Genomic DNA, 13,879 nt, shown 5'->3' with positions numbered 1-13,879 from the left:
ATCGGTGCTGGTTCATTTGTGCGCGGTTCCTTGCATGATACATGCGACTGGCTCATGGAATGCTGGGTAAACAAAATCCGTTCGCCGCTCGGATTCCGTACTGCCGCTCAAGCCGGATCCATTGCATTGGCCTAGCTTCCTCAATACAGTGAGAAGGCAACCGTGACCCGTATATTTGCTAACGCCGTAAAGGCAATTCACCAGCTTTGTAGTCCTTGTCTGGTCCATTATTCAGGCATCTTATGTGGTGTCAAGAGACCCTGGCTCTTCTTCAAGGTCAAAGTTAGGCTGCACACCCTGGGCGTGATCTCTTCTTGACAATGAAACATTTAACGATCGACAATTCTTCTGTAGCCCAATCACAGAGCCAAGACTGAGAGTTTGGGAAAATCACCAGGACTGGATTCGGATCGGTGGAATGGCGTTCCAGGGGCGGAGGCGCTGTATCGGGGTTGGAACTAGGGCTTGTTACGAGACCAGTTGCCTAGTTTGCCGTGGAGAGGCCTGCTGGTACCTTTCCTCAACGTCGCGAGTTCATTTCCACATTTGTGGGTCGTAGAGGCAACTCGCTAGGTGGCGGCGATTTCACGTTTGTCGTTGAGCGGTCACAAGTTTGTTGGAAGCGTCAATCTTGCAAGGCGCAGATTCGTGACACTAGGGGAAGAGGCAGTTGGGATCATGGCCATGACTAGTCATGAGGAAGAATGAAGACGATCTACGGGCTTGAAATTCCCCCTATTGTAGCGCAGAAAGACACAGACATCCAAAGACAAAACGAACGAGAGAAAATAAAATCCTTTCGTGTGAATCAGGTATGTCCTTGCTGGCGTCGAAGGAGATGTTCTTTTGCGGTTGGATTTCTCTTCCCGGCACCACGGTTGACAATGCTTACGACGGGAAAGAATTTGAATTAAGCCACAATACTCCAGTCAATATACAGAAGTAGCAAACATTCTTTTTTCTTCTCCACTGCGGTCGAGGGTTTGCCTGTCGATACTCGGCTGCCCAGTTTGAACTCCCGCACCTTGTAACATGCTTCAAGTTCCAAACAACGAAAGACCATCATCCCATCAACACCCATTTCAATTCTCGTGCCATGTTGAATATTTCGAAGGCTGCTGAGAAATGCGTTCGACATGATAACGAGGTGCCGCCACGAGGGATCGTCGAATGCCATCAAATGGGAGGATGAAAGCCGATCGACAAGTCCCCATGACTGTGATTCTTGATTGGCACCGGAGAGACGCAATGTCGTCGGTGTGTGAGGTTTTGTGTCAACACGATGGGAAGAAAAATAGGTCGTCTCTGATTCAGTCAGTCAAGGAGAATTGTAAAGGCATTGGTCACGCACATTGAAATTTGGACAGTGTCCGTGGTTTGGCGGAAGTGTCATTTTTTCCTGGCGTCAGGAGCGTAGGGGTGCACCGTTCGCAACGACGATGTTCGCATGTCACACATTTGACGTACAAACTCCACAAATTGGGGCTGTTCAAGGGATGATCAGGGCAAGCACAACAATACCAGTATGTTGCTGGCACTTTGTTAGAAGGATCAGCTGAATTCATGATGGAGAGAGGTCGATGGCACTCGGGGGAGAGATAAGAGAGGAAGTTACACAGAATGGTCTTCGAAGAGAGAATGAGCGGACGGCTGAAGTCGTCGCGGAGTTCCCTGGTGTGCTCATCTATATAAGGGAATGCTGAGCCCTGTCTGAGCTCTGGAGTGATGATGCGTGCTCCATGTAAAGCTGGGAGGCTTGTTGAACAGAAGAAAGTGGGTGTGGGACCCCTCGCCGACCAGGGTATCCAACACTGCTGAGGTCTAGTAGCGATTGCTCGTAACGGGGGAGTTGTGCGCCATGCCAAAAAGTCCATCCCCATTGGGAAAGTCATAGACCATTCAAATGTTACTGCATCAAGTCTGTGGGTCTAGCAGGGATGAGCAGCCGCAGTGGTGAAAAAGATTTCTTTAAAAGCAAAGTTGTGAGGGCAACCTTCAATATCTTCCGTTGCCTCGTCATCTAGTTTCAACACAAACATTCATCTTGAACGTAAGAATCACTTTTGCAAACTTTCCCATTGTACGGGACGGTAACGCCGATGGAGTAGACCGAGATTTCTTTGCACTCATAGAGCAGTCTCATCTGGATTGCCGAATAGTGTAATGAGTATCCAACGAACGGACAGGTGCAACAGACGGTCTCTTCTTGTGCAGGCTGGGGGAGGGGTCACCAAGTTGGACAAGCATCTCGCCGAAGAGATGCTGCACGTGTGGGTGAGTCTCGGCATGTTCTCAGTAGCCTAGGGTAGAAGGAGTGGGCTGTGACAATCGGCCTTGAAATTAGCCTTTCGATTGCCCCTATCGACTTGCCTGGTCCAGGCGCGACAACTTATAGGCGTGTGTAGGTGCCATGAAACCACGGGGGGCCGATTTCTTCAATGCTGATCATGTTTAGATGAGAATCAGAGCAAATCACATCCAACCAATGGCTCGGAAATGGCCAGAGGGCCGCTTATCGTCACATATGGCCCACCCTGGCTGCCACGTGGACCTGCAAGCCAAAAAGGGTACTTATCCAAAGATCGACACCTTGAAAAGAACGGCGGAGTCTCAGTTTAACCTCTTTTGGTCTTGGGACGAGATGATGGGGTAGTTCGGAAAGCTTTTGAGGATGGAACTTGAGCAAGGTAGGCCGGCCCTTGGAGGTTCATTGACTGCAGGTCCGCCGGCATGTTCCCCGACGACAGTTCTTTCTGAGAGAAACAGTAATAAAAGAGCTTTCTAGGGTAGGGGGCCCGTAGCAGTGACGTCTGCAAAGCTTGCACGATAGATCAAAGGTATGGGAAGATAGGGCCGAGAGTAGAGAGCGGGAGGGGAAGGCCAGGTGATGGGAGGACGGACACCAGCCGGGGGGATAACTATAGCAGCGGCAGCCGCGGACTCCATAAAGCTAGCGCTAAGGAGCCACGCCCAAGCTCACATGTTTCATACCGTAAATTATTTCAAATGTCGTCATGGTCATAAAAGTATCCTTCCTGACCCGCCACGTACAATCGGGTGCCCATATGGGGTCACAGCAAGAGGCGGTTGCACTGGTGTTCCTGCTATCTAGCACGTAAAGGTACATGGTGGGTTTCATAAGTCTTGACCAGATTTTTCATGTGACGACGTTTCTTTGATTTTCGTAGCCATTTCAAAGTCCTTGTCCGCTATGTTAGTGTCACATCTCACACGATCGTGGAGTAGGAGACCAACGAGACCACCAGAATGGGACGTATTAACGTCGAGGAATAGGCCTATCTTCCATTCTCGACGCCCTCTGCTGCTTGACAATCGTTGGAGGACAAGCAGGGCATTTTTGATGATGGCAGCGAAGGCATTGAGTGTTGTGAAGCAAATAATATTCTCGACAATCACAGCACTTCCAGCCGTTGGCGGGTTTGTATACCTGTTCGGGCATAATTGGGTGATTTCCAGAGTCCAAACCGTCGACAGATCGAGGTCAATGTAATGATGTTTTGGAGAGAGGTCTCGGAATGGAGTGTAGATGCGATTTGGTGTCTGGCCGTCGGCACTGATGGTTGGGGAGATGAAGAAGACTTCCATCTCCTGGTAATTTGTCGCCCTTTATAAATCTCGGGGGGATCCATAGCCTCAGCAAAATCTGCCCGAGCGAGTCCATCGCGGTGATGGAAGCTGATTCGTGTGGAAGTTTTCAAGTTGCACAAAGATAGAAATCTACGGAAGAAATCATAGTTGCCGCCCGACCTACAGGAACGCAAGGCGAGTCAGAAGACGAGGAATTGAAAAGGGTCATCGTTCAACCTCTTCAGGGATGTTAGCGACATGCAAAGATCAATGAGAGCAATTTCATATTCGTACAAAACGACCGTGAGGTATTTTGGCGCCGGACCGAGAAAGGGGGTCTGTCAACCCTGAATGGATGTGAACGTCGGCCAAAGACCACGATAGCCTGGTCTTTGTGAATTTAGTTCCCAGGCTCCTTCGATCGTGGCTTGAAACTTAGTGCCTATGGCTGCTTCTCCACTGAGGCGGCGGAGTGGTCAACAAATGCGTGGTTTCAGAATCAGCACAAAGTCGTCAGATTGTGGTTTCATGCTCGGGACGTCGAAATGACTAGGCATCGAGGCAGGCTTCGCCCGCTCATTCCTGAAATTGCGATGGGGGATTACCCGGGTTAGTGTAGAACAAGGGAAAGTCGGTGAACAATATTCTTTTTTTGACATGAATCAGAGATTGAATGTTATATTCAGCGGGTTGGCATCCAGGCAAATAAACGGCGAAGATCTGATTGGGCTATTAGTCGCGAAGAGCAGCCTTGGGAACCAACATCAGGCACCAATTGATGCCGGCGCGAGAAGACCAGTATGAACGCCCTCTCCGGGGCTGGAAACATTCTGGAATCCACAGCGAGATTCTAAACGGGTAGGCAAAGTCGATGCTCAGCCCCCCCTTCTCTCGCGCGCAATAGGGTGGGCGGTCCTTCGTGTGCAAAAAGTACAATAGTCCTTTTGACAATGCAAAACTTCTGCAAGAGTTGTTGTCGGCTTCCACGGAGTGTCCCAGCAGCTAGATGGGAAACTGGAGATCTGAGTCACCTGGCTAGCCAAATGCTCTGCCAACCGGAGATTTGAGCCACGGATGAAGAAGGCTCTGCGTAATTCTGTTGTACAAACCTACCGTGGCCCTGGATTTCAGCTCATGGGACTTGCGATGGTTGTTGCCTTGAAGGCAACCATCACGGATGATTTTGCAAAGGTGGCGCCGTCTGAGTACCTTGGCAAAACTTCAGGCCATCATTCGTCCCTCCTCGACGCCCCCTCGGCGATTTTCATTCAAATATCAGGCAGTTTGATGAAATGTTCCCCCCGACATAAACTCTCACGGTCAATGATTCGTAAGCTAATAATCCTTTGATCAGCCTGAAATGCTGGAAAGAGATGGTCCGGTCCAATTCCCGGCAACGACCCTGTCTACAATACGAAGATTTTTCCTCTAAGATCTCCATCAATTTCGTCTCAAAGCCCGGATCTATCATAGAGCACTCTACCGGCATGGCCTCACCATCTGATTTGCTCTTCCTATGGTGGGGATAAGGCAAAATAACCGCCGGGGGGGAACTGCTGCATGCCCAAGCCTATCTTTTCGAGGGACAATGTCAGGCTGCAGCATGTCTTGTTTCACTTTCGCTAGGTAATGGATAGTGCCCTTTTTTTTAAAAAAAAAAAAAAAAAAAAAAGGGCCAAGAGATGGACATCAGGAAAACATGCAACTCGACCAAGTCGATTTACGGTATGACGTGCATCCCCCCTTCTCCCTTTACCCATCGTCTTTGTGAACTTGAGGACTTGAGGAATTGCCTTCACCATGACGCCGTAGAACTGTATGATAAGATACATGAGAAAAAGTCAGAATCATAAAAGCCCGATTTCCGTGCAGGCATTGATAAAATAGAATCTCGAGCTTCCAAGTCCTCTAACCGGCACCCAGGGCGCAGTAACAAAGTTCCTCCATACTATCCCACAGACTGCCCACCACCTCCTTCTTCACCATAGACGCCAGCGCTATGCACGCCCTCATGGCGGGCTAGTCTACCAGCCACGATCAGGATGCACAAGCTATTTTTTGACTCCTTCAATTGGGCATTGACTGCAACGCTTCACATAGCAGTTCGAGCAGTGGGTGTTGAGGGAAAGGACCATAGGACCGGCTTTGCACTCGCAACAGTACCAAACGGGAATCTTAGGACCCAAGACTGTAAAAGGTGGTGGATTTGGAGTATCTGCAGTCAAGGACGAAAGTACAAGTTCGTGACTGTGGTCTTGTGCCATGTTCGCCTGGCCCCGGAACGGGGAAGGTGCTTCTTCAGATAGGTCGTGGCGGTCGTTGGCAGAATACGCCTGATGGAGGTTGCTGTAGCTACCGGAGAAGGCGTCAGTGATGATTGGATTCCTGTGCTACCCCTTCCGACCTACCACATGATTGCGTACGTGTTTTTGCGTGATGGTGAAGTTTCGGGCAATCAATCCGTAACACCGGTCAATCGGAACAAATGCGTTGAATATGGGAGAAGTCATTTTTGAATCGCGGACGGTCTCCTTTTATCTCCCAGATTTCAAGTCTCTGGCACTTGCTCAACGCTGCGGCATTTTCTTAAGAGGACCATTCACTTTCAGAACCCGAGGGGCGGTGTCCGGACCACAGCAGAGCAATTAAGGGGTCCTCTCATCCAGCTTCTTCCAATGAAACACCTCCACCGAGGACTCCATATTGCCGTGGAGTAAATCACTTCACGACTGCTTGCGTGCCATTGGAAAGGGCGACGTGGCGCAGAGGGCGCTGTGCGAAAAGCCAGGACGAGATGCATGGAGAAAGGGCCCACTTGCGAGAGAATGAGGAGAATCCGCTGTTTCTGTAAAACACCAAATAACCCATGCCGAGGAGCAGCAGACGTAAAATGTCGTGTCAAATGTTTCTTCAGCGGCGTAGCAAGCTCACGACATGGACCGATCCGCGGAAAGATAACCGCGCAAGCGCAATCAAGCGCAATCAAGCCGGTTGATCCTCCTGTTGCAGAAAGGATCAAGTACTTTCAGCGTCACGGATGCCCGGGCGACGATGTATTCTTTCTCGACAATGAAGTAGACGCCCTTAGGCATCATCTTGCGTTTGTCAATGTTTTGGACTTGAGGGGCAATTTGATTGGTCGCCCCTTGACGCCTGTGCAAACCGTCTAGGCTGCGGAATGTCAGTGATGTTAATAGCACAGCCTGGTAAATGGAGCAAAGGGACTGAGAGCACCATTTCAAGACGTAGGCTGATTTTTCATGTGCCATAGTCGGTGAGAAATGCAAAAGTTGCTGGACTTGAATGTTGCCACCAACCTGCCAAACCGAGGCTGTGCAAACTAGACCCGTAGGTGCTTGGGAGCAAGCAATCTCGAGGGCCACGACACGGGGAAGTTGTATTGCCCGGCATGAACTCGACAGAGGAGACGATCCAATGCCCGCAAGCTCCAGAGACGGCCTTGACGAAACACAGACAGGAGCCAGAAGCGGAGATCGGGAATGTGCATTATGGGAAAGCAGGTTCTGCAGCCCTATCACACAAAGTCTCTAGGTTTCGTACTTCGTAGCATTAGTAATGGCGAGTCAAGACGGCATGAAATGATGTTGAAGCAGAGGGGGAGCTCCCACGGTAAAACTAAGGCGCTATTCCGTGCTCACCACGTGACTGCTCTTGGATGCGGTAAAGTTCGCAAGGGGTTTAGACACTCCCTCAACTTCACGTCCAACTCTGCGGCTCTATAAATCCACTGCTCTGGGGAAAATCTCCGTATTACTTCCTTCTCCCCACCGACCGTTCATACTCCATAGTCTTCTCTTCTCCTACAACAGGATCCAAAAGCCCGTCTCAAGATGCCTGGCAACTCAGGCAGTTCCTACTACCCCTACACCGTCACCAACGGCGGAACCAACAGTCAGGTATTGTTGCCTTCTCTCAGAGCAGATCTGAACCTCCTCGTAACTAACGTGATACCCCAGGGAAATAGCTGGGACACTCGCCAACAACCCTCGGGCTCGGCTTACCACTACTCGAACTCCAGTAATGATTCCCTCGCACGCCCCTCCCATCCTCTTTGCCAAAGACTAACCACGGCGGCACTTCAGATGGCTCATACTACTACTCCAATGCCAACGGTAGCACCTACTATAACAATGGCAGCGGATCATCGACCTACACGACACCAAATGGCAATGTGACCAAGAAATAGACGATTATCCCAGCTGCTCAGCAAAGGGACGTCGAAACAAGCATCCTGACTACACAAACACACTCGCTACGCTAACATGCCATTCGACCAGGAGTCTCCCGGATGTTGGCTCGAAGAGCTTTCACTTTGGACCCATCCTTTCGAATCCTGTTTGGAACAACATCAACCAATCATGGACTGCTTCCTTGACCTATCGCTTTTTTAGTCCTACTTTAGTCAGAGCACGGTTGAGGAATCAGGAGGACTAGGCGTCAAGCACGGGACATCCACATCAATCGGAACGTCTCGTTCATAAATAGCTTATCGCCAGGCTTCTCTCCGATTAGCTGCATCCACAATAAGATGATATTTTGAAACAAGCTGTTCCCCGGCTTCGGCAAACTCAATTTGGGGCCGTGAACCTTTCTTTTTTTTGTTTGTTTACCACATGGGTATCTCCTCCTCACGCCACGATTTCGAAACGGCTCAGTATTCCCAACATCTTCCACGCACGCTCAGATCATGGTCGGCTGCCAAAAATGGGGCGTTTGAAAACTAACAGCGTCCTTCCACACGGGGTCGACGACGGCGTTGCACACGAGACCAAAAACCATTCTCTGGGGCACATTGGACATCTCCATTGCGAACTAAATGGCCTTGGCCCCGTCAAACCTTGAATTCCTCGTCGCCAGAGGTCGCTTGTTTCACCGCCGGGGAAGCGGACCAAATCTTGCTGCCCAAATGGACCCCGGCCTTGTCTGCGCTCCCAAAGCCAATGGAGTTGCCTATTGGCCCTTCGAGACTCTCCACAGGGAATGCCACTGTATTCTGAGGCAGCAACATCGGGGACAATCCGACATTAAAACAATCTGTCATTTCATAGCCATACTGCATGACGCAGCTTGCCCATCCTTCATATCCTGGCGACTTGGCAAAATTATTCGACTCAATCAAGATCCTATTTCAGGTTCGTATGTCCGACCGGTTGGGCTCTGCGAAGATCAACGTTCTACTTTGGGTTTCGTCGGCGACAAATATCACGTCCTCGCTAGATAATTGGAGGCAGTATTGTAAAGATGTCTTCTATCATATGGGAGCATTGGTGCTCACAAATCACTCCCTTCGCTCCAACTGTAATATCTTCTTCCGATTTCTCTCAGATAGGATATGGAACCTTTCGTCTGCTGCCTTAGAATATGCACCACTGCTGCGAAGCTACAACGCGCTGAACCTCAACAAGATCAGTCATCTGTCTTCGCCATGTCTCTGCGGTAAACCCATGCGGCGCGAACAACTGTCCAGGATGCGATTCATCTTCTGGGGCGGCCCTGATCGGGATGACGGATCGCGCAGAGACGGTACGGCCACGCCGCTTGATTCTCAACTCCTTCCTCAGCGCCGTCCAAGGTTCATTTTCATAGTCGAGGATAACGGAGTATCTGTGAGGAGACCCCGACAACGAAAACCTGCAAATATGGTCTTCGGAAAGGGAAACCTTGGATATATCCACCAAAATTGCAGACTAGGAGGTCATTTGATGTTAGTTCAGCTTCTATGTCAGGCCGGAGCAGGTCGGGTGTCTGGCGAAGCTGAAATTGGTCTCTGGGTTAGGAGGTCGCCAGGAACCCCGCGGAAGCCATCGGTTGCAGACAGGGGATACCGTAGACAAAAAGGTTGGAGGCAGAGATTTCGCTTTGACATGACCAGAAGTCCATTTCATCCGGAGCGGCGAGAGCTTGGCTTAGGTCAGTACTCAACAACACTGAGCCACAAATTATTGCATCTAATCCTCGTCGAGCAGTTCCTACCTTTGCTGTTTGAGTCGCGGATCCTGGCAGCGCTATTCACCCCTCCACACGTCATGGCTGCAAGACAGGGAGAGGTCTCTTCAATGTTTCTTGGAAAATCCCGAACGGGATCCAGGTCTGGATGAACGCAGCTGCAAAGGCGAAGGCAATAAAACGAGTCTCGTTGTTTTCTGGAATATCTTGAATGATGACGCTACTGAGCCAAGACAATCCGTAGTCGTCCCCAATCATCTCGAGTAGCGTCAATTTTACCCTCGGGCAACGCCGTGACATTCCAGCTTTGTCGCTGATCGTACCTGATGCCGCCGAGATTGGCGTAGTTTGGACCACCAAGGTTAAGGACAGGTTTGTGAGCGGTGACCTTATCTGGGAGGGGCGAGAAAGAAAAAATAGTAAAGTAGCCACGACTATCGAAAAGGTATGTCGTCGAGGCTTGAAACGTGAGCGACTTTAGTCGGGTTTGTAGCTAGACAATATGGGAAGATTTTATCAGCCCCGGCCAGTCACAGAGGAGAAGTTGAGCAAAAACAAGGGGTTCTTGAAACTGCTTGATCATTTCACCCCAGTATGGCAGCCCCCAGCCCCGTAGAGCCGCCCCGCAGAGATCATTTCTGCCCCGGATTGGGCTTGTTATATCATGGATATGTTGGTCTCTAGTATGGAAAGGATGGAAATTGATCTACGGGGGAGCGTAAATCCAGAGTTGCTATTACGCCAAATGCTCCTCCGCTGTACTTCTTCAACCGATATTTTTCTTAAAAGACAAACACCCAGTGAGCTTGAGTCGTTGATATCCCCCATTTGTTTGCATGTCTGCGCGTCATCTCGGAAGGCCATGTCTCTCCTTCCGGAGATACCAGGCGCCATGCAGGCACTGGTCGAGCTCCTCACGTCGACGAGCTGGTCATAGCAGATGGACCAAGATCAGGCATGACAAGGGCAACAATGATAAAGTGAAGGCTAAGGCCAGGACACAGTTGTCCCATGACATTATTATTGCCACCAAGTGTATGATATTACCTATCAGATCCACCAGGCCTCCAGAGTCTGACTTGCAAGCAGTTGGCGGCCCCGATCCTACCTTCAACTCCAAACTTGCCATTGCGATTGCAAACGCCAAAAAGGGCCAACTCTCCAAGACGTCAATTGAACATGCCATTGCGAAGGGCCAGGGCAAATCTCCCACAGGCCAGGAACTTGAAACCATTACAATCGAAGCATTGTTGCCGCATGGCGTCGCCGCCATCATCGAATGTCAAACCGACAACAAAGCAAGAACGCTTTCTGACATACGCTTGATCGTCAATCGAGCTGGTGGGACCATTACTCCGACCATGTTCCTGTTTGAAAAGAAAGGGATAGTTACATTTGAAGAGCAAGACCAAATCAAGCCTGATGATGCCTTAGACGAGGCCATTGACGCCGGTGCCCTCGATATTATTTCGGACGAGAACAAGTTGGTGGTTGAAACATCACCGACTGATATAATGGCGGTTACTCTGAGGCTGCAGGAGCGATTAGGTCTCCGCGTTGAAAAGTCGGAAGTCGTCTACGTGCCCCATGAGGAGTCAATGGTAACCTTGTCGGAGGAACAAGAGCAAGAGCTACAGAAAATACTCGACACGATAGAAGAAGATCCGAGTTCTCAAAATCTGTACATCAATGCTGCGTAATTGAAAGGATAAAATGCACATGTTTCCGCCCCCCGGGTCAAGAGACTTTGGCATTTCACGTCGATATGTGCAAGGAGTGAGATCTGCGAGGCGGTGACTCAACGCGTCGAGGGACAATTTGGACACCCCAAATCTGAGCCGTGACCGAGGGTGTCCCTCCACTTGTGACTTCAGCCTCGTAGCCTTGTGACTTATACGGCAGAGCATGAGCCTGCCAAGAATCACACCGTGTACTCGCGGCCAAATTGATACATGGTAGATAATTGGAGTCCAATTCGACAGGATTCATATCCCCTTTTTGAATTGGGGGACAAGTGACCATATGAGCGTCGCCTCTGATGTCACTGATCATAATCCAATCACTATCACTCGATTTCAAGTAACATGGACCCCGGAACAACAATCACAACGTGGCAACAAGCATTTGAGGAATATCGCATTCCCACCACCCGGACGATCGAGAAGCAATTGCGGTCCAGTGCGGCACGAGACAAAGAAAAGTTACGGGCTCTCGTTGGGTATGGCTCCTCACTTGGAACCTGTGACTCTGGTTTCTTAAACCCCCCCTTGAACGAATTCACGGTGTCTTCTCATCACATGGATCACGTGAACCGATCTTGATGGTGCTGACTGTCAATCCGAACTGTAGTGGAAGTTATCGAGAACTCCTGGCGACAGCGGAGGCAATTGTGATTTTGGACACCAAAACCAAGACTACAGAAGACCGTCTCTCATCCATCGCCCATGAGTGTCGGCCACCCCAGCAAGATGCTTCTTATCGACCCCCTCCTCCAGGCAAGGCCACGTTGGCGCAATTTCGACTCCTGCAACGGTGCTGCACGACATCGGCCGCTTCTCTACGAACCCGTAATTTACTCCAATGTGCTCAGCTCATCGTCGTGTCTCGTTTGTTGTTGAAGTCTCTAAGTGATCAAGAGGTGTTAGCCAAAGGCCGTGAATTTCTGCGAAACAGAATCAGTACACTCCGCCGACAGTTACTTGGAGAAGTTGATGCTGAATTGGTCAATCCTATTGTAACATTATCGGATCTTCTGGATTCGATATGTTCTTATTGCTTGGTCACTAGTGTATCGTCGGAGGATGCCCTCGCTCATCTTTGTCAACTTAGACTCGAAAAGCTCCGGCGTCAATTAAACGTTGCCCGTCAAGCATCAATGATTTACGAAGCTCTTCAATATCAGCTGGCTTCTCTACAAATGTTCAAGGCTTTGACCGGTCGTCCCATCACCGAAGCAATCCACAACCTTCAGAAACGGCCCATTCTGGTCGATCCAACAATCAGAGACCTCGAGCTCCTTGACCTGGACAGGACTTGGCCACTCATTCCCACCGAGATCCAGTCGTTTGTTCCGTATTTTAAACGGAGTGGGCCGACCGCTGACGAAACGAATGCGAAGTTGGAGGCCTGGTCGCAGGACGCCTGTGGCGCCCTTACTGGCGCCATGAAGAATCATCTCACAGAGCTGAACGATATAACCACGATCCTCGAATTGAGAAAGGATCTGTACACAATTCTGCTCCGTTCATATTTCTCAACCCCCGCCGGCGCCGAGATCCAAAAACAAGTTCGACACGTCCTCAACGAACGAATCAGTGCCATCTGCCATAGCGAAGGATCGCAATTGATGGAAATCACCAAATCTATACTCCAGGGAATCAGTATCAACAGACCAAACAAGAAATCATTATGGGATCCCGACATAGCCCAATCTAGTCTGAGCAATGGTGCTGGCAATTTCATCAAGCAGGTGAAAATCCACCACGCCGGCCTCAGCGGTGCGCTTTCAAAAGCCACCAAGGCGTTGGATTCCTGGATATCATCGGCCCGCATGATTCAATCCCAGATAGACCACCTGGCAAAGATTCGGTGGCGAGATATCATCGAAGAGCCAGAGGAAGAATACGAAGAGGACGCGTCGGATTTGATACAGACGCTTTCGACGAGAGATCCAGATTCATACCATAAAAGCTTGCAAGAGGCCGTACAAAAGGCCATATCGAATTACGAGACGAGCATGACACGAGCAGCATCTGAACTGGTGGATTCAAACGAGGTGGACGTCGCTCCAAATTTCCGCGAGGCTGTGACGTTACTGCGCTCCATACGACTCTCAACAGTGTCATTGCAACAAGCCTTCCCCCACGGGACAAGCTTCACACAACTCACCGATATTGTGCCCCAATTGCACGAGGTCGTGGCGAGGGAGGTGAGCCGCCGACTTTTCGAGGTAATGGAGGAGCGCAAGGAAAGATCATTGAATTGGGACATGACGGCGTTGCCGGAACCCATGCCTTCCCCTAAGGCCTTTAGCACACTACGCCGAATGTGCCAGATCATGCTCGAAATCGGCGGGACAGACCTCTGGTCTCCGCCTGCGGTTGACGTCGTGAAGAAGACCGTCACTCGACGGATTTTCGATGCCGAGCACCAACGCTGGTATGTAGAGAATGAATTGGACGCGGCGTATCTCAAGGCCGCTCTTGGATACGATACCGAAGAATCTGCATCCAATCCATCGGAGGCTGGGCGAGCTGGGGTTGAATACTGGACGAGGACAAAGCTCCTATTCGGTGTGCTGGCTTGAGAGAGTTCAGATCTGGTC

At 50.2% G+C, this 13,879-nt stretch overlaps 4 protein-coding genes across 4 annotated transcripts; 3 read left to right on the top strand and 1 right to left on the bottom strand.

Moving 5' to 3' along the window:
- Positions 1–3,135: 3,135 nt before the first annotated feature.
- Z518_00215 (uncharacterized protein) lies at positions 3,136–3,606 on the bottom strand (the record flags this gene model as incomplete). Its single annotated transcript, XM_013420819.1, has 1 exon — positions 3,136–3,606. One exon carries the CDS (start codon positions 3,604–3,606, stop codon positions 3,136–3,138), a length of 471 nt encoding a protein of 156 aa, XP_013276273.1.
- A 3,833-nt stretch (positions 3,607–7,439) lies between these two features.
- On the top strand, positions 7,440–7,795 carry Z518_00214 (uncharacterized protein; the record flags this gene model as incomplete). The annotated part of the gene is made up of 3 exons (XM_013420818.1): positions 7,440–7,505; positions 7,566–7,626; positions 7,692–7,795. 3 exons carry the CDS (start codon positions 7,440–7,442, stop codon positions 7,793–7,795), a joined length of 231 nt encoding a protein of 76 aa, XP_013276272.1.
- A 2,596-nt stretch (positions 7,796–10,391) lies between these two features.
- On the top strand, positions 10,392–11,255 carry Z518_00213 (uncharacterized protein; the record flags this gene model as incomplete). Its single annotated transcript, XM_013420817.1, has 2 exons — positions 10,392–10,590; positions 10,645–11,255. The coding sequence occupies 2 exons, from the start codon at positions 10,392–10,394 to the stop codon at positions 11,253–11,255; spliced, it is 810 nt and encodes a 269-aa protein (XP_013276271.1).
- Positions 11,256–11,639: 384 nt separating this feature from the next.
- On the top strand, positions 11,640–13,861 carry Z518_00212 (uncharacterized protein; the record flags this gene model as incomplete). The annotated part of the gene is made up of 2 exons (XM_013420816.1): positions 11,640–11,773; positions 11,905–13,861. The coding sequence occupies 2 exons, from the start codon at positions 11,640–11,642 to the stop codon at positions 13,859–13,861; spliced, it is 2,091 nt and encodes a 696-aa protein (XP_013276270.1).
- Between the last annotated feature and the right edge of the window lie 18 nt (positions 13,862–13,879).

This window comes from Rhinocladiella mackenziei, assembly GCF_000835555.1.
Source record: "Rhinocladiella mackenziei CBS 650.93 unplaced genomic scaffold supercont1.1, whole genome shotgun sequence".
Taxonomy (NCBI): Eukaryota; Fungi; Ascomycota; class Eurotiomycetes; order Chaetothyriales; family Herpotrichiellaceae; genus Rhinocladiella; species Rhinocladiella mackenziei.
This window is presented reverse-complemented; position numbering and strand designations above follow the sequence as displayed.